This window comes from Bubalus kerabau, chromosome 21 (genome assembly GCF_029407905.1).
Source record: "Bubalus kerabau isolate K-KA32 ecotype Philippines breed swamp buffalo chromosome 21, PCC_UOA_SB_1v2, whole genome shotgun sequence".
In the NCBI taxonomy this organism is placed as follows: domain Eukaryota; kingdom Metazoa; phylum Chordata; class Mammalia; order Artiodactyla; family Bovidae; genus Bubalus; species Bubalus kerabau.
This window is the reverse complement of record NC_073644.1, coordinates 5,563,363-5,582,808: the sequence shown is the minus strand read 5'-3', so window position 1 is coordinate 5,582,808 and position 19,446 is coordinate 5,563,363. Positions and strand designations below refer to the sequence as shown.

The 19,446-nt window shown below is 44.0% G+C and overlaps 1 protein-coding gene across 4 annotated transcripts in view; it reads left to right on the top strand.

Moving 5' to 3' along the window:
- ZNF236 (zinc finger protein 236) overlaps positions 1-19,446 on the top strand; it is a 69,765-nt gene that overhangs the window by 25,703 nt on the left and 24,616 nt on the right. For all 4 annotated transcript variants that reach the window (XM_055559646.1, XM_055559647.1, XM_055559649.1 and 1 more), the window contains exons 10-19: positions 3,269-3,541; positions 4,211-4,414; positions 7,120-7,261; positions 9,985-10,245; positions 11,437-11,690; positions 12,355-12,456; positions 13,116-13,267; positions 14,657-14,760; positions 16,781-16,932; positions 17,691-17,903. In XM_055559646.1, the coding sequence (XP_055415621.1) occupies positions 3,269-3,541; positions 4,211-4,414; positions 7,120-7,261; positions 9,985-10,245; positions 11,437-11,690; positions 12,355-12,456; positions 13,116-13,267; positions 14,657-14,760; positions 16,781-16,932; positions 17,691-17,903 (1,857 nt within the window). The remainder of the gene's footprint in view (positions 1-3,268; positions 3,542-4,210; positions 4,415-7,119; positions 7,262-9,984; positions 10,246-11,436; positions 11,691-12,354; positions 12,457-13,115; positions 13,268-14,656; positions 14,761-16,780; positions 16,933-17,690; positions 17,904-19,446) is intronic.

The window sequence follows — 19,446 nt, the reverse complement described above, 5'->3', positions numbered from 1 at the left end:
TGCTGCGTGTGTGGTTTTTACTCTTTTGCCACCTGGTATCTTATGTGCGAGATGCCTCAACAGTGTTCTCTGTAGCGTGTGTTCTTCTCTGATTTGCTTGGCTTTTGAGTTAAAAGGGAGAAGTATTTTTTGTTTTCATATAGCAGAAGGGAGAGATAGGTTTTATTTTTATATAGCCAAATTTGTCAGTGTTTTATGACCCTTGGACTTGTGTTAACACTTAGACTTCAACACTGACATTATGGAAAAAGTGCCTTTTACCTAACACTTTTACACTTTGATTTTCTTTTTTTTTTACATTATAAAATGATCACCACTGTATGTCCATTTACCATCTGTATACTTCTGTATTTTAAACCAGATCTTTGACTCAGTTTTATTTTTTGTTGCCAATGGGCACCCAGTTACCCAAACACCATTTATTAAGTCGTGTTTTCCCTGCTGCCATGCAGTGCCCCACCATCATCATATATTACACTCTCAAACCTGTGTGGGTCTTTTCTGGACTTTATTCCAGTAATCTGTCTTTTTATTCATGTGTTGTAATACCAAATGGTTTTAGCTTTATTGTGTGTTTTATAACTAGGACACCTGGTCCTTTCTCACTTCACTTGTTTTAGTTTTTTTTTTTTTTACTATTTTTCCATATTTATTTTTTCATATGCACTTTAAAAACATCTACTAAACTTCCAAAACTAGTTCTGAAAAACTCCTATTGGTATTTGTATGTACTGTGCTAAGTCTTGTTAGTTGTGTCTGACTCTTTGAGACCCTATGGACCATAGCCCACCAGGCCCCTCTGTCCCTGGGATTCTCTAAGCAGGAACACTGGAGCGGGTCGCATGCCCTCCTCTGGGCGGTCTTCCCAACCCACGGATGGAGCCCACTTCTCTTGCGTCTCCTCATCGGCAGGCAGGTTCTTTACCTCTAGCACCGCCTGGGAAGCCCCGGTATTTGTATGTAAGTGACTTAATTAGAGAGAACTGATGCCTTTGTAACTTTCTGTCTTTATACCAAAGAATAGGGTTAGTATGGGATTATATGAAATCATGTATGTGAAACTTTTGAAAATTGTAAAGCACTATATAATTTAAAGAATCATTCAGTAAAAAAAAATTAAAAAAGAATAGGGGATGCATTTCCACTTACTTAGATCTTTTCTTTTCTTCCATATTTTAATAGTAGTTTAAAATTTTCTTCTGGATTTTGACTGTAGATAGGAAGGATGTTGATTTCCATAGATTAAAATGTGGGCCTTTTTCTGAGTTTTAGTTTTTTAGGTATATAGCCATATCATTTGTAAACAGTAATTTTACCTTTTCCTGTATACTCTGTGCTTTTGTATCTTACCTAGTTACATCGGCTAGCATCTGTCCAACATGAGAAATTAATGGCAGTGGGATAGTGAACTCTTTCCTGACCTTATTTAGTAGGGCTGCTTTTAGTATTTTCCTAGTAAGTCAAACATTTTATTGATACATTTTATTCACCTCCTCCTGTTTTAGGCAGTTTTTTAAAAACTTAAAACTAGATGTTGAGTTTTAGTAAATCCCTTTTCATCTTGAGGATGACTATATGTTTTTTTCTTTTAAAATTTATTGATGTGTTTGAAGAGAAAAGCTATTGCCCAACTCCAGGAAGGATTGCCATGTGGGAATGAAGAACTGGTTTTCCAGATCTTACATTTTGTCATAGGGTCAGAAATCTGGATTCAGTTTTCTCTTTCTAACACTGCCTGGGCCAAGGAAACACTTGCAGGGTGCATGTGGAGAGCATCAGGCTCCAGCTGCAGCTGCCAGTCTGTGTCTCTGTCCCACTTTATCCCCAGAAATAACTAGAAGCTGGTGACGGTTGTGAGTCACCTTACGTGATTAAAGACGTATTTTCATTTTTGCTTGAAAAAAAATCTGGTTGAGGGAGGTGATTTCCAGACTTTAGCTAACAGAGACTTCCTTTTTGTTTCTTGCTTTTCTGATTTGTCATGGTAGACATTTAGGTAATTATTGCACTTTTCTAAATTAGTTTTTGTCTATTAGTTTAAGCAGTCTTAAGTTTTAGACTTTCTCAATATGAGAAATATCACCATAAAATAAATATCTTTCTCTCATTAAAAAAAAACATTTCCCTTGTTTCCTGCTCTTTCCCCCCTCCCCCACCCCCATGGTTTGTGTATGTTGTTCTTTGTTCTTGTTTTCAGAAAAAATATTATTTTGGATTCTTTTACTTAACCTCCTTTCCTATGTTACTTATTCCTGCAAAGAGCATTATCTTCAGGAATATACATTTTCTCTCCTTGCAAATTCACTTGTGCATAAAGAAAATTCCTTGTATTTACTGATATCAAAGAGAAGGAAACAACTTTTTCTCTTCCCCTAATAAAATAATGTCTGTACAGACACAGTTCAATAAACAGTGAAAATTTTCTGATGAATTTCCTCAACATGGCCCAAACCTTTTTGATTTCAAGTGGATTCTTATCGTAGGCATCTGTTTAATTTCTGATGAATAAATCTAATTAAAATTTTAAAAGGTGATTCTGTCAAATTAGAAGTTTGCCAGTTTAGATATTATTTTACGTATTATATTTCCACAAATTCTACTTGTGATTTTTCTTCTGATGGAAATAGTTTTAAGCCTGGTTCAAGGTTGAATAAAAGTTTTTAGAGTTTTTTAATATTTGAAGAAATTTCTATATTTGTTCATGAATTATGAACTTATTTAAATATAGTATTTCTTTGTTTTAACTGTCTAGTTCCTTTCTATCGCATGAGAACTTATCATTTCCTAATCATTTTATTTGTATTTTTATTAGTATTTTTATTTTTTTTTTGTATTTTTTATTAGTGATAACAGATTGGCTCAGACAAGAGTTACTATAACTTCACTCCTTCTCTTCTTGTTCCTTGAGTTAATTTCGTAGCAGTTGGATGAGATCTGCTGTTCTTTGCATTTCCAGCAGACGAGTCTATACTGCTTATTCTTAATTTATACCCTCGCACCTGTCTTGTTAGAGTTCTTCTCTCTCAGCCAATGATTTGTGTCTTCCCTGAGGCTCTTAGGATTGTCTGCAGGATTCAGTCACAGTCGTCTTTCATTTCAGTTATTACGGAAGTTTCAGCTGTCCCCACAGTTGATGACACACGCCCTCTGCCGTGGCAGAAAGCACACAGCTGTGGCGTGCGGTCTGAGTGCCCCCGGCCCCTGCAGGGCGTCTGCGCCTGCCTCCGCTCGGTGCTGAGCCGGGCTGGGCCCATCTGCCGCCCCCCAGGGTCGATCCGCGAGGAGAATGGCGTGCGCTGGCACGTGTGCCCCTGCTGTGCCAAGGAGTTCCGCAAGCCCAGCGATCTGGTGCGCCACATCCGCATCCACACCCATGAGAAGCCCTTCAAGTGCCCCCAGTGCTTCCGGGCTTTCGCCGTGAAGAGCACGCTGACCGCCCACATCAAGACGCACACGGGCATCAAGGCCTTCAAGTGCCAGTACTGCATGAAGAGCTTCTCCACCTCGGGGAGCCTCAAGGTGCACATTCGCCTGCACACAGGTGCGCGGGGACGGTGGGGCACAGGGGACTCGTGCACGTGAGTGTCACGAGGCCGCGTGACCTTCTGTAGGCTGAACCGCATCCGCACGAGCGGGTCCTCGTGGAGCCCACGGCCCAAAGAGGGAGTACTTCACGCCCTCTTAGGAGTGAGGGCACCAGCATGGGGTGGTGAGGAGGGAGCTGCCACGGGCAGCAGGTTCAGACACAGACCAGGAGCGCGATCCTCTAACACCAGAATTTACTGCTGGTTTACTCAGCGCTGGCCCGGCTGAGTGCTGTTGAGACCCAAGCATGTGGATGCTGGCCACAGGCCTGGGGCCATGCTGTTCCTCCAGTTACAGGTGGTGGATGGCGTGAGAGAAGCCCTTAACGCAGCCTAGTGTCTCAAGGGCACCTGGTTGCTGGAGCACCCACTTTACCATTTTAGGCTTTCTCCTGAAAATAGTAAATGCTCTTTTTTACATAAAATGCTCTTATTATGTGCCTTCACATCTATAAAGTGCACTGTATGCAGACAAGGGAAATAACTGATAATATCCATGAAATAATACATACATATAACGTGAAACGACAGATTGAATATTCCAATCAATATTGCAATACTAGAATTTTATGCTGACCTTAACTGAAATGTATGTCTCTGGAATAATTCCATTGTCATTTGTTTAGGAGTCAGACCTTTTGCTTGTCCTCACTGTGACAAGAAGTTCCGAACCTCAGGCCACAGGAAGACTCATGTCGCCTCTCACTTTAAACACACGGAGTTGAGAAAGATGAGGCACCAGCGTAAACCTGCCAAGGTTCGCGTGGGCAAGGCGAATGTCCCAGTCCCGGACATTCCTTTGCAGGAACCGATTCTCATAACAGACGTAGGTAAGAGTCCCCTCCTTGGGTACCTTGCAAGGTGGGGGAGTGTTGTGGTCTGCACAGTTAGATAGCTGTACGCGTGGAGCAGGGGGAGTTATTCTAAAGTGTTTTGCTCTGTGGGCCAGTATGTCCCACAGAGAAATTAAAATCCTAGTTCTGTCTGTCCCTTAATCTGCTGCTCAGATTATGTTCCTGGCGAGAAGAAGTGGTGTGTGAGTGAGGGTGTTGGCATCCGAGTCCTCGCCGAGGAGACTGTTCCTCCGGGACCTATCTTGTGGGGCACCTGGAATGCTGTGTCGTCTGCATCCTAGATCATCCTCTGGGCGGCTCTCACCTTCTGATTAAAACAAAAGTCTGCCAGCTTTTAAATTCTTTTTAGGCTTGATGTTATAATGAAGGCAAATTATGATTTTGTTAACTAAAAAGAAAACACTGCTTGTGAGAATGTTTGGGAAAATGTAGGTCTTAGAGCAAAATTAAATTTATTAAATTCTGTGCAAGAATTTACGTTTTTATGCAGTTCCTGTATTTCATTGTCTTAGGCAAGATAATCTAGTCTGTGAACAAAATTAGTATCAAACAAAATATGATTTGGTATAAATAAAGCTTAAAGGATATAAAGAGAGATATTGTGGATTAATGTCAGTGGTAGTCCACTGATAAGATGATCAACAGTCATGAGCTTTTATGTATTTAGGTGCATAGCATCAAAATATATAAACCAAAAACAGAAGAAAGGAGAAATATTCAAATTCTACACCATAGTGAGAGGTCGTCAATTAGATCAATTTAGACACAGCGAGACTGAAGAGGATTTGAAGCACCCATATAAAAAGGGTGATTTAATACCTTTAAAACTGTTTACTCCAAAGTACATGCTCTTTTAAATATGCATGAAGTAGAAGTTGATCACATTCTGGGGTATAAAGAAATTTCAGGTTTTCAAAAATAGAAACTGTAAAAGAAACAATCCTTTATTATAGTTCAATGAAAACATAATAGAAAATAGCTATCTAAATTTTCATTATATGGAAAAGAAAGACTCAAAACTGCAATTACAGACAGGAAATGGCAGATTTTATAAGCAGGTTGAATGGGCCAAAGCTGCTATCAGAGAAATTAAGACTTTTAAGAAGTGTTTCTTATTAAAGAAGAATGAAAATAAATATATAACTCAAAAAAGTAGAAAAATGAAAAACAAGTAACAGAAAGGAATAAGTATAAAAATTTAAGACAAGATGAAATTCTAGTGAACATAATTTTACAACTTTTAGAAAATAAACAGATAACTTGACATGTCTCTGGTAAACTCAAGACTGAGAAAATGCCTATAGTATTAGGAGTGAGACTCAGTCTATAAGCACAGGTACAGATGAGATAAACACTGCAGATACTCTGTAACCTTTTGCTAATACATTTGAAAATATAGATGAAATGTATTTTTTCTAGAGTGGTATACTTATCAGAATTGACTCTAGAAGAAATGGAAAGCCCCGAAAGACAAGTTTAAGAGCATTCTCCCCCAGATATCAGTCTACAGTGACTTTATGTATGATTTCTACCAAGCTTCCTAGGAACTGTCATTCCTGGGGTGTTTAGTTGTTTGGCGTACAGACACTGATCTGTGGTAGGTTAGAATACTTTGATGCTGTTACACAGTTTTGGCAGCTCACAAAACCAAACACCACAACAGACCAGTTTCACATAGTATTATTTAATCTTCACAAACGTGATCTCCAGGACTGGCAAATGGCAAAACCTAACAAGCGGCTCAGAGATGCTCAAATCCTGGCCCCTGCGTGACTAGGAGGATGGGCTAAGCATACTAGGAGAGCCGGGAGGAAGGAGTAGGTTTTAGGGCACAGGGTTGCTCTGTAACCTGCACCGTCAGGGGCCATCCAGAGAGCAGTGTGCTAGAGGAGCCTGCTGGTGACCCTGGCGTGGAAGTGCAAGGCAGCTGAGGGGCAGGGAGTGTGGTGGGGCCTGTTCTTGGACGGAGGAGGCACAGCCCAGCTAGTGCTGGCTGTGTGTGTCTTCCTCTTGTCGTTTCAGGTAGATATTAAATAATTCAGAGGGTTCAGTGTATTTTTGTCCTGAATTGGCTAAATTATTGCTTGATGAAGACATACTTATCACACGGTCAGCCTAAGGGAATTCTTTATTCCTTGAAAGTATGTAAAACCTGAAATATTTAAGATTGTCATTTTGCTGTTTGCAGATATTCCTTTAATAGAATTCCTGTGAAAACCCTGACTTTTTTAGAACACAAAAATGATGCTGGAATTAGTTCTGTCTTGAGTTTGTTGTAGTACCTAGGGTACAGTCTTCATACTGAACGAACAAGAGTCCAAGAACTCGGACTGTCCTAAATGTTGATGTAGTTTTAGAAATTTGACGCCAGCAGATGCTTACATAGAAAGTAAATGTAGAAATCCGTGAAAAACTGGCTCTAGAACAAAGAGAAATAACTGTGATAATATAAATATTCCTTTATGTTGGAAAAAAAAATCTGTCTTACGTTAACTTTGTGTTTCCTGATAGGTGTTCTTTCAATAGCCAGTTCCTAACACAATGAAAATAGCATTTAGTTGTTACATTGGAATCTAGCTTCTCAGGATTCTTATCTTCTGGGTAAAGCAGGCACCTTTTGACATTTAACTTTTTTTGGTACATTGACAGTGAATTATTCCTGATTTTCCTTTGCTTTGTAGGTCTTATCCAGCCCATTCCAAGGAACCAGTTATTTCAAAGTTATTTTAATAACAATTTTGTAAATGAAGCAGATAGACCATACAAGTGTTTTTACTGTCATCGTGCCTATAAAAAGTCTTGTCATCTTAAACAACACATCAGGTAAGATGACAGACTCAGAGATAGAAAGTAATTTAGTGACCTGGTGACTTGTATAAGTACTAAGAGTGGTAGTGTTCAGTTCAGTTCAGTTCAGTCGCTCAGTCGTGTCCCACTCTTTGCGACCCCATGAATTGCAGCACGCCAGGCCTCCCTGTCCATCACCAACTCCCGGAATTCACCCAGACTCACGTCCATTGAGTCAGTGATGCCATCCAGCCATCTCATCATCTGTCGTCCCCTTCTCCTCCTGCCCCCAATCCTTCCCAGCATCAGAGTCTTTTCCAATGAGTCAACTCTTCGCATGAGGTGGCCGAAGTACTGGAGTTTCAGCTTTAGCATCATTCCTTCCAAAGAAATCCCAGGGCTGATCTCTTTCAGAATGGACCGATTGGATCTCCTTGCAGTCCAAGGGACTCTCAAGAGTCTTCTCCAACACCACACTTCAAAAGCATCAACTCTTCGGCACTCGGCCTTCTTCACAGTCCAACTCTCACATCCATACGTGACCACAGGAAAAACCATAGCCTTGACTAGACGAACCTTTGTTGGCAAAGGAATGTCTCTGCTTTTCAATATGCTATCTAGGTTGTTCATAACTTTCCTTCCAAGGAGTAAGCGTCTTTTAATTTCATGGCTGCAGTCACCATCTGCAGTGATTTTGGAGCCCAAAAAAATAAAGTCTGACACTGTTTCCACTGTTTCCCCATCTATTTCCCATGAAGTGATGGGACCAGATGCCATGATCTTCGTTTTCTGAATGTTGAGCTTTAAGCCAACTTTTTCACTCTCCACTTTCACTTTCATCAAGAGGCTTTTTAGTTCCTCTTCACTTTCTGCTATAAGGGTGGTGTCATCTGCATATCTGAGGGTATTGATATTTCTCCTGGCAATCTTGATTCCAGCTTGTGTTTCTTCCAGTCCAGCGTTTCTCATGATGTACTCTGCATATAAGTTAAATAAGCAGAGTGACAATATACAGCCTTGACGAACTCCTTTTCCTATTTGGAACCAGTCTGTTGTTCCATGTCCAGTTCCAACTGTTGTTTCCTGACCTGCATTTAGGTTTCTCAAGAGGCAGGTCAGGTGTTCTGGTATTCCCATCTCTTTCAGAATTTTCCACAGTTTATTGTGATCCACACAGTCAAAGGCTTTGGCATAGTCAATAAAGCAGAAATAGATGTTTTTCTGGAACTCTCTTGCTTTCTTGATGATCCAGCAGATGTTGGCAATTTAGTCTCTGGTTCCTCTGCCTTTTCTAAAACCAGCTTGAACATCAGGAAGTTCACGGTTCACATATTGCTGAAGCCTGGCTTGGAGAATTTTGAGCATTACTTTGCTAGCATGCAAGATGAGTGCAGTTGTGCGGTAGTTTGAGCATTCTTTGTCATTGCCTTTCTTTGGGATTGGAATGAAAACTGACCTTTTCCAGTCCTGTGGCCATTGCTGAGTTTTCCAAATTTGCTGGCATATTGAGTGCAGCACTTTCACAGCATCATCTTTCAGGATTTGAAATAGCTCAACTGGAATTCCATCACCTCCACTAGCTTTGTTCGTAGTGATGCTTTCTAAGGCCCACTTGACTTCACATTCCAGGATGTCTGGCTCTAGGTCAGTGGTCACACCATCGTGATTATCTGGGTTGTGAAGATCTTTTTTGTACAGTTCTTCTGTGTATTCTTGCCACCTCTTCTTAATACCTTCTGCTTCTGTTAGGTCCATACCATTTCTGTCCTTTATCGAGCCCATCTTTGCATGAAATGTTCCCTTGGTATCTCTAATTTTCTTGAAGAGATCTCTAGGCTTTCCCATTCTGTTGTTTTCCTCTATTTCTTTGCATTGATCGCTGAAGAAGGCTTTCTTATCTCTTCTTGCTATTCTTTGCAACCCTGCATTCAGATGCTTATATCTTTCCTTTTCTCCTTTGCTTTTCACTTCTCTTCTTTTCACAGCTATTTGTAAGGCCTCCCCAGACAGCCATTTTGCTTTTTTGCATTTCTTTTCCATAGGGATGGTCTTGATCCCTGTCTCCTATACAATGTCACGAACCTCATTCCATAGTTCATCAGGCACTTTGTCTATCAGATCTAGGCTCTTGTTATTTAAAATGTCACTTTTGACCCCCAAATGTTTATTGATCATTGGTATTCTAACCACTCCAGTACTCTTGCCTGGGGAATTGCATGGACAGAGGAGCCTGGTGGGCTACATACAGTCCATGGAGTTGCAAGGAGTTGGATGTGACTGTGCAACTAAGACACACACACACATTTTCATACTTTAGTGTCTTGACCAAAATGTTTTACCCATAAATTGCTCCTGATTTTTATTTACGCTATTATTTTTCAGTTTTTGCAATTTCTAGGACTTGTCAGAGAAGTATTGGTTTGTTTCATTAGGGTTAATGTTCTTTCACAGTTTTTCAGATGGGTTCATCAGAGTTTAGATTAATTATTGTAGTGCAACAGTGAGAAGGAAGTAGAAACCTGGTCACAAGAGAGACTGTGAGGGGTCACGAGGAGAGGATGAAACGTGGACAAGGACGTGGGGTCTGGTTTTGTGTCAGGACTTTAGATGGGTCACCTGGGCATAGAGACTCAGGGGTCCCATTGGAATCAGGAAAGTGGGGGGCGGTCAAGTGCGATAGTTATGAGAATGCATTCTAAAGTATAAGGCACCGTGAAATCGTAAGGTGCTCATTCATTGCTGTTTTTTTTTCTTTTCAGGTCCCATACAGGTGAAAAGCCCTTTAAGTGTTCTCAGTGTGGAAGAGGCTTTGTTTCCGCAGGAGTGCTCAAAGCGCACGTGCGAACGCACACAGGCCTGAAGTCTTTCAAGTGTCTGATCTGTAACGGCGCTTTCACGACCGGGGGCAGCCTGCGGCGACACATGGGCATCCACAACGACCTCCGCCCCTACATGTGCCCCTACTGCCAGAAGACGTTTAAGACCTCGCTCAACTGCAAGAAGCACATGAAGACCCACAGGTAGGTGCGGCCCTGCTGGGCACCTTCTAATCATCTGCGTAGTTACACGACTTTGGTGAGAGTGTTTTCAGGAAATAGTTGTCTTTGTTTTACTGTATTATTACTTCTAGCTTGATCTAAGGAAGCTTCTACATCCGTGTTTAAGGATCTATTAAGAACCATAGACTAAAGCATAACATTTTTATTTTTAATATGATATTGAAGTAGTCTGTGTTGCACTAAATGCTTTGTAAACTGTCTTAAAACTGACCATCAGTAGTAGATAAAATGCCCGATAGACCATGCCTACTGTAATTATGAAGTGAAGATTGCAAAGAAGAAAGTCTTGGTTGACTCCGTGGCTTCCAGGCATATCATCAGTGTTACCTGCACAGTAATTATTCTAGGTTGTCAATGAAGGGAACATATATTTCAGCTATCACACCTCTGTCATTGCTGCTGACTTGGATTTTTGCTTGAGCAGAGGACTATCTCGTCTCTAGATGGAGCCCTTGCAGAAATGCATTTCTGATCACATCAGATCTGTATTTGAGCTGGGTTTTGATTTGGCTTTTTTTTTTTTCTTCAGTTTTTTGATTCACTCACTGAATTCATTGTTCATTTTTCTCTTTGAAAGAAAAGTTGTTGGCCTTGATGAAAATACGCTGGGTGTATTTTGTATATGGAAAAGTGATATTAACAGGAATAAGGCTCCTACAGAAAATGAACTTGGCCACATGCCTCGCCGACCAGATGCTGTAGCCTGTGGACCTGGTCACTGGGCTGAGCACGGCCTGGCAGGTCCCAGGACTTCCCATGTCTCCCACGTGTGTGTGTAGTGCTGAACGCAGTCTGACAGGGCTCCGCCTCATTTCATGCAGGTCTTCTTCCCAGCACTTGGGCTCATTGCACCATTTGGGTTGGGAGGGTTTTACTTTGAAACATGTGGCCTCTCTTGAATTTTTTTAAGCTTTAAAAAATTTCTTGTTTCCTTCAAGTCCATATAATCTGTGAAAGTGTTTAAGAATAAGGGGACATGATTTTTCTTTCAGAATTATTAATAGTATTTAACTTTCAACTGGATTGCCATCATGACTTCAAAACGAGATAAAGTAAATTTACTGAGTAAATTATAACTTGGGCAGTAGTAGCCCATGCCCCTGGTTTTTGACCACACCTGACACCGTGGACTGCTGTTGGTTCCTTTTGAAGATACGAGCTCGCCCAGCAGCTCCAGCAGCATCAGCAGGCCTCCGCCATGGATGACAGCACCGTGGACCAGCAGGGCATGCACGTGTCTACCCCGATGCAGGTGGAGATCGAGAGCGAGGCACTGCAGCCCAGCACCGAGGCCGTGGCCGCCAACCCCGGGGCCATGCTGGAGCTGGGGCCGCCTCACGGCGTGAGCGCCGAAGAGGCGGGGCTGGGCCCGCAGATGGCGGGGCAGCCTTTGGAGGCAGAGGAAGGTGAGCTTTACCTCCTAAGAGTTTGCAGCCTGCATCCCCCAGTCCTTCTTGTTCCTCTCATCTCTGACTGTTGCAGTCACAACCTGTGCTGTGTGGTACGTGTGAGCGTTTGCGAGGCATTTGGAGCTGTAGACATAGGACCTTCCAATACGTACTCTTTGTAGCCCACTGTTACCCCGAGGACACCAAGAAGCCTTTGGTTTTCATGCGTGTTCATCTGTGTGATTGTGTGTGCTCTGTTCCAGCGACTCCCAGACTCCACAGGGTGAGGCTGCCCGCCTTCTGTCCCTGGAGCCTCGGCTCCTTGTCCAGTGCGCTGCCTCTTGCAGGAAGGTCTCACTCAGAAAGACACCTGCTTCCCTGGGAACACTGAGCTTAGTGACAGAGTTCGGCCCAGGGTCTCCTACAGGTCTAACAGACGATTGGCCGGCTGGCTGACTGTTTTGTTATGGTCCCAAAATGTATTTGGTCTATGATCAAGACTTTGTAGTTTTTACCCCCAAATATATAAATTTATATACAGTATGTTTGCATTGTCTTCCTACTGTCTTTTCAAAATAAGGAAGCTAAGTTGTGGGAAAAAAAAGAAACCTATCCTTTTGGACAGACTGGTAGGCCTGCGGTACCTTCCAGGTCTGTGAGCCCCTCTTACTTCTGTCTTCAGACAGGTTCGTGGCCCCACAGCAGGCCCTGCAGGGGCATGTGGACCAGCTTCACGAGCAGGCACCCCCTCAGCAGTCCTTCGAACCGGCTGGCTTGTCTCAGGGTCAGTGGTGGGTCTCACCTGAGGCTTAATAATGAGCGGTGCCTGGCTGGGCTTAACTTTACAGTAACCTCGAGAGCTTCCTTTAATGCTCTTCTGGAATGTATGATTTCAATCCACAAGCTTTCTTGCATGGATTGTGTGTATGGGTGTGTGTGTGTGTGTGTCAACGCTCTTCTGGAATGTATGATTTCAAACCGCATGCTTTCTTGCATGGATATATTGTGTGTGTGTGTGTGTGTGTGTTAATGCTCTTCTGGAATGTATGATTTCAAACTGCATGCTTTCTTACATGGATATTGTGTGTGTATGTACATGTTTATGCACACATTATTTTGTAGTCTGTTCAGGTTTTCCAGAAAGTGATTTTAATAACCACGCTACATGTGGTTTCTAGCCAAGGAAAGGAAATTGAGTAGCAGTTGGGACTTAGAGGTAAGTGCGTCCTTGTGGCTGGTCTGTCTGCTGGCCCTGCGAGGATGCAAGCCTGTGCACAGGTCACTTCAGAGCCTGCTGATAAGACTGACGACCCTGGTTCTAGCTCAGAAAGCACACATGTGACTTGAATTAGCTTTATTTGTAAAACCAGCTTTTTTTGCTTTTCTTGTGTGTGTGTGTAGCTTTAGTATTTGGTGAAACTCACATTTTCTCACTTGTTTCAGGTTTTACAGTGACTGATACATACAGTCAGCAGACCCCGTTCCCCCCTGTCCAGCAGTTACAAGATTCTAGCACACTGGAGTCCCAGGCCCTCTCCACAAGCTTCCACCAGCAGAACCTCCTTCCCGTGCCTGGCACCGACACCATTAATGTAGTGAGTGTTACAGAAGTGTCCTCATGAGCAGATTCTAGCTTATTCTTCACTGTAATTTTTTAGGTGCCTGGCACCGACACCATTAATGTAGTTAAACAAGAATAAGTTAATTCTAGCTTATTCTTCACTGTAATTTTTTCACTGTAAAATTCACTTAAGAGCATATGCATGCTCGTTACAACTTTAACACCGTTGCATCACCTGTGAAAACTGGAATGTTTGTCATATAGGGCTTTTTTTCCCTTAAAACATTTTTGTATAACTTTAAGATTTCATTCCCATCACGTGGCCTGACATTTTCGATTAAAAGTCAGGGAAGTCAGGATAGTGGAACGGACTTTGGTAACATCTGAAGGATGTCATGGTGCTTTAGCAATCAAACCTGAACATTTTAATCTGTGGGATCTTGAAAGAAACATGTTAGAATGCATGCTAACGGACCAAATATAAATATTGAGACGCATCATTTGACATTTTATTTCTTAGTCAAGTCGGACTTCCCTGATAGCTCAGTTGGTAAAGAATCCACCTGTAATGCAGGAGACCCTGGTTTGATTCTTAAGCCAGGAAGATCTGCTGGAGAAGGGATAGGCTACCCATTCCAGTATTCTTGGGCTTCCCTTGTGGCTCAGCTGGTAAAGAATCTACCTGCAATGCAGGAGACCTGGATTTGATCCCTGGGTTGGGAAGATCCCCTGGAGAAGGGAAAGGCTACCCACTCCAGTATTCTGGCCTGGAGAATTCCATGAACTGTATAGTCCATGGGGTTGCAAAGAGTTGGACATGACTGAGTGACTTTCACCACTCACCAAGTTGGAGGCATGTAAGTTTTTGTTCTGGTGTTGATTTTGCCGTTCTCGGAAATCTTTCAGTAGTGGTGGGATGATGGGCCCATCAGTTGTTTCCCTCTTTAAAAGCCCCTGTGGGAAGCTTTTGCCAAGTGGAAGACCTGGATCCTCCAGTGAAACTTTCAGGGCCTATTTTCCTAGCTGCTACTCCTGGACTGGGAATGTGCTTCCCCCAACCCTGTGATTTTGTAGCAAGCGAGGAGACTGAATATTTTAAGAAAGTGGGGCTTTTTGTTCACTCTCAGTAAGAACAGAGCAAGTGCAAGTGTGATCTTAATATACATGGAAAATATGGTAAGATCAGTTTCATGCTTGGATAAACTTTGTATTAAACAAGTTAATGGAAGATAAATATTTCTTTAATAAAATTGGTGTAGATGATTTTTGTTGTTTTATTTGGCCCAAATGATTGCAATGGCCTAATTGGGTTTTCTCCATCATTAAATCCACATTTATGATTATGCTTATCCTTGGTTGTTAGGTGTTTATGTTCATTCATAGATATTCAAGTAGTCCACTCTGTGCTTCCGTTACATTTTAGACAACTCGTTTGATTCAGGAGTCCCCCCAGGAGGAGATGGACCTGCCGCCTCCACGCCCCCCGTTCCTGGAGGAGACCGAAGAGCAGAGCCGGCGCTCCTACAGGTACGCGGGCCTCTCGAGGCTCCTGCTGCTGCGCTTGCGGCCCTCCCACTGTGCCTCATGCCCACTGCACCATGCCTGCGGCGTCACAAAGCTCTGCGAAGAGACAGGCTTGCCAAAGCTTGTGCAGCTAATCAGCGATGTGGCTGGAGTCAGCACGCAGCAGGCTGTCCCTGTAAAGCGTCTGCTGCGGCTTCCTGTCCCCACTGCAGGCGGCTGCTGCCTTGTTTTCAGAAATGGCTTAAATTTCTAACGTGCCTTTTTGTCCGAGGCTCTTTGTGTACTTTATATAGAACTGCCGACATTTTATTCACACTCTGATTTATCCATTAACAAGTATTTGTTAATGTTTAATTTGGGATTTTGCATTGACATCTTTAGGTGAGACTAGGAAGTGTTTTCTTGTGATTCCTCTGTGACATCTCCCTAGGCTTTCCTGACATTCAGCGCTTTCCAAGAACTTGCTGTGTGCCAAGCTGTGTGCTTTGTGTTCCTTTCTATCACAGATGAAAGCCTGGAAATAGAAAAAATACAGAAATAAAATAATTTTTCTAAAATTTTGTTCTTAATAATATATGAATGGGAATGTTGAAATTTATAATTATTTCATCCTTAATATCTTTCATAACACCCAAGAGGAGAATAACAGTGGATATTTATATATTATTCAGAATAGCTCTGTTTTGTGAAAATATTTTACCAACCAACATGTATTAATTGACATTTCCAGGTGTCTAGACTCAGGTGATTCTGATCCTAATGCAGCAGAAGGGTTTGCAGTGTTTTATGACTTCATAAAGAAAACAGCACATAATAAGTTTCCTGTTATGTTTAAAGGAATAGTTTCTAATTAATCAACTATTTTGCTGAAGGATTGCTATAGGTTTTACTAACTTTGAAATAAAATCATTGCGGGTATAAGCAGAATCTGATCTAACACATTTTTATTGCTACCATCTTACAGTTTTGTTTAAACGTTGGTGCACACACTTCCTTTCTGTGACAGCTCTGCCTGACTGTATATAACTGTTGGTGCCCACACCTCCTTTCTGTGACAGCTCTGCCTGACTGTGTATAACTGTAGGTGCTCACACCTCCTCTCTGTGACAGCTCTGCCTGATTGTGTGTAACTGTTGGTGTGCACACCTCCTCTCTGTGACAGCTCTACCTGTGTATAATTGTAGGTGTGCACACCTCCTCTCTGACAGTTCTACCTGTGTATAACTGTAGGTGCGCACACCTCCTCTCTGTGACAGTTCTACCTGTGTATAACTGTAGGTGCACACACCTCCTCTCTGTGACAGCTCTGCCTGACTGTGTGTAACTGTTGGTGCACACACCTCCTCTCTGTGACAGCTCTACCTGTGTATAATTGTAGGTGCGCACACCTCCTCTCTGTGACAGCTCTGCCTGACTGTGTGTAACTGTTGGTGTGCACACCTCCTCTCTGTGACAGCTCTGCCTGACTGTATATAACTGTTGGTGTGCATACACTCCTCTCTGTGACAGCTCTGCCTGACTGTATAACTGTTGGTGCACACACCTCCTCTCTGTGACAGTTCTGCCTGACTGTATGTAACTGTGGTGCGCACACCTCCTCTCTGTGACAGCTCTGCCTGACTGTATAACTGTTGGTGCACACACCTCCTCTCTGTGACAGTTCTGCCTGACTGTATGTAACTGTGGTGCGCACACCTCCTCTCTGTGACAGCTCTGCCTGACTGTATAACTGTTGGTGCACACACCTCCTCTCTGTGACAGCTCTGCCTGACCATATTACTGTTGGTACGCACACCTCCTCTCTGTTACAGTTCTGCCTGGCTGTATATGATTGTTGGTGTGCATACCTCACCTCTGTGACAGTTCCACCTGACTGTATTACTGTTGGTGTGCACACCTCCTCTCTGTGACAGTTCTGCCTGACTGTGTATAACTGTTGGTGGAGGACGCTTGCTGTTCCTCCAGCCTGGGGTGTCTCACTGGTGATCCCGCTGTGCACTGACATTGTCTGCGTTGTGCCCAGGTGTGACTACTGCAGCAAAGGCTTTAAGAAGTCCAGCCACCTGAAGCAGCACGTGCGCTCACACACAGGGGAGAAGCCCTACAAGTGCAAGCTCTGTGGACGTGGCTTCGTCTCCTCCGGGGTCCTCAAGTCCCACGAGAAGACGCACACCGGTCAGTCTGCCTCTCACTGAACGCAGTGAGGTTCCGTGTGTTCACAGGTTGTGTTGCCATCCCACAGCCCTATTCTAGAGCATTCTCATCACACCCTAAAGGAACCCCACACTTGCCTCCGTGCCCAGCCCCCAGCAGCCACCGCCAGCGTCCTGCCTGTGGACTTGCCTCCTCCGGGCGTTTCCTGTCAGAGGAGCCAGGCGACCTGCTGCCTCTTGTTGCTGGCTTCCCCTCCTTAGCAGGCGCTCAGGGCTCGTGTGTTGACTTGTGTCCCCCTCCAGTCACTTTATGGCCAAGTCCAAGTCCAGTGTGTGGGCAGAGCACATCGTGCTCGTCCACTCATCATTGTTGGACAGCTGAGCTGTTGCCATTGTTTGGCTATCAGACTTGTGGACGCAAGTTTTCACTTCTCTTTGTTTCAGCTTTAAACAAAGCTCAGGCTTTGTTTAAAGCCTGGGCTTGATCAAAACCACTTTCCAGAGGGACTGGGCCATTTTCCTTGTCCACCAGCACTGATTTCACATCTTGTCAGCGCGTCCTGTAGTCTGTCTGCTTCATCATGACCATCCTTACAACACCTGACATCAGCTTCCATCTTCTTAAAGTAACCTCCTCTTAAGACACCCTCGGTTCCTAAGAGATAGGAGGCCACAGCAAGCAAACGGTCTTTAGTTTTGTGCTGACTGAGCACATCCTCGTTTGCTCTGACGTGTGGCTTCAGGTGGTGAGGTGTGTCTGCACGTCGTTTGTCGCCGCAGGAGTCAAGGCCTTCAGCTGCAGCGTGTGCAGCACCGCCTTCACCACCAACGGCAGCCTCACCAGGCACATGGCCACGCACGTGAGCGCGAAGCCCTACAGGTGTCCGTTCTGCGAGCAGGGCTTCCGGACCACAATGCACTGTAAGAAGCACATGAAGACGCACCAGACAGCCACCTCGGGCGGGTCAGTGCCAGGAGACACGGACGGAGGAGGTGAGGCCCCTTGGCTGATTCAGGTTTATTAACCGGTGCTTTAGTGGCTCATTCACTTCAAAGGTGATTGGTACATCAGCATTTCCCTTTCCGATTATGGAAGCGTACATGCTCTTTGAAAGAAAGGTTCAGGAAGGCACGAACAGTAAATTGTTTATCTCACTAGTCACCTCGCACCAAAATGCCAGCATCCCGCATGGCACAGTCTCCCGCCTGTGCACGCACACACATGTAGGTGGATCTCAATTCCTTAACCCAGAGGGAATCGCATCCCATGCAGTGTTGTAGTCCACTTCATCTTGCCTCCACTGATGTTCACTGCAGACACAGTGGTCATTGGTGAGCACAGGTCTGCAACAGTTCACACAACTGCATGGATTCCATTTGGTTCATGACATGAGCACCTGTTACGGACACGCAGCAGGTGCCCAGGGTTTCCGTGTGGCAGGGAGAGTGCTCCCCCATGACGCTGTGCCCACCACGTGTGTGCTGTCAACCTGAGAGGCACCAGACGCCGTGTGGAGCTCACTCAGCGTTAGGCAAGGATTTACCCCATTCCCATGCCGAGTGTAGTAATCCTGAGAGTGTTATTTCGTGTTTACACATTTTGTTCTTACCAGATGATTTCTTTTGAGCAAGTTCCAAGAGTAAAATTACAGTGAGAAAAATGTGTACGTTGCACAGTGTGCAGCGTGCATGCATTTTGACACGTTGACCTGTGACGCCAGTACAGTGTTCTGACTTTTGTAACTGGCGCCCCACACGCAGTGTTGAGCTGTGCTGTTTCACACGGTGTCCTGGGCCTGGGCTCTGGTCTGTGCTGTGCATTCACACCTCTGGCGCCTGATGTCTCTGGGATGGACGTGCTGCGTAGGGGGCACGGCGGGGAGGACCGTGAGCTTGTTGGTAGCTCACTCCTCTGGTTCTGCCCACTGTCCACTTTGCTATTTAGTGTTTCTCTTGTTTTTTTAAACATTTTTTAGACATCTGTGCAGTAATGATGTCCCTTCTCTCCCCCAGCCAAAGCTTTTTTCCTTCTCAGTGACATTTTAACAGCAGCTTATTCCTATTTTTAATGAATGTAAATATATCCTTACATTTCACTGAGAGAATACTTAAACACATTTTAAAGTGTGTGTGTGTGTGTGTGTGTGTGTGTTTCCTTTCAGTAAGTCTTTTTAATTGAGAGCTGTTTGCTGATTATCAGTTCGGTCTCTCCGTTTGGGCTGCATGTTTTCTCAGGCAAACTCCCTTTGTGCTATACTGGTGAACGCATATCTGTGAGTGTGAACGTGTGGACTCGTGTGGATGCTGAGCGTCTCAGAGCTCACTGCTGGCCTGGCTGCAGTGGCTGCAGGGGTGGGGGCCATGGCCGCAGTGTCCTCCCCATCAGCGATCCCTGCGCTGGTGTGCCGCCTTCTCCATGCCGCTCCTTTACCAGGGACCGCGGCCCCCTTGTCCACAGGCAGTGGTGGGAAGAAACCCTTTTCCATCCCACAGATAGCTTCACTCAGCTGCAGACTCTAACCTTCTACGTTTAAGG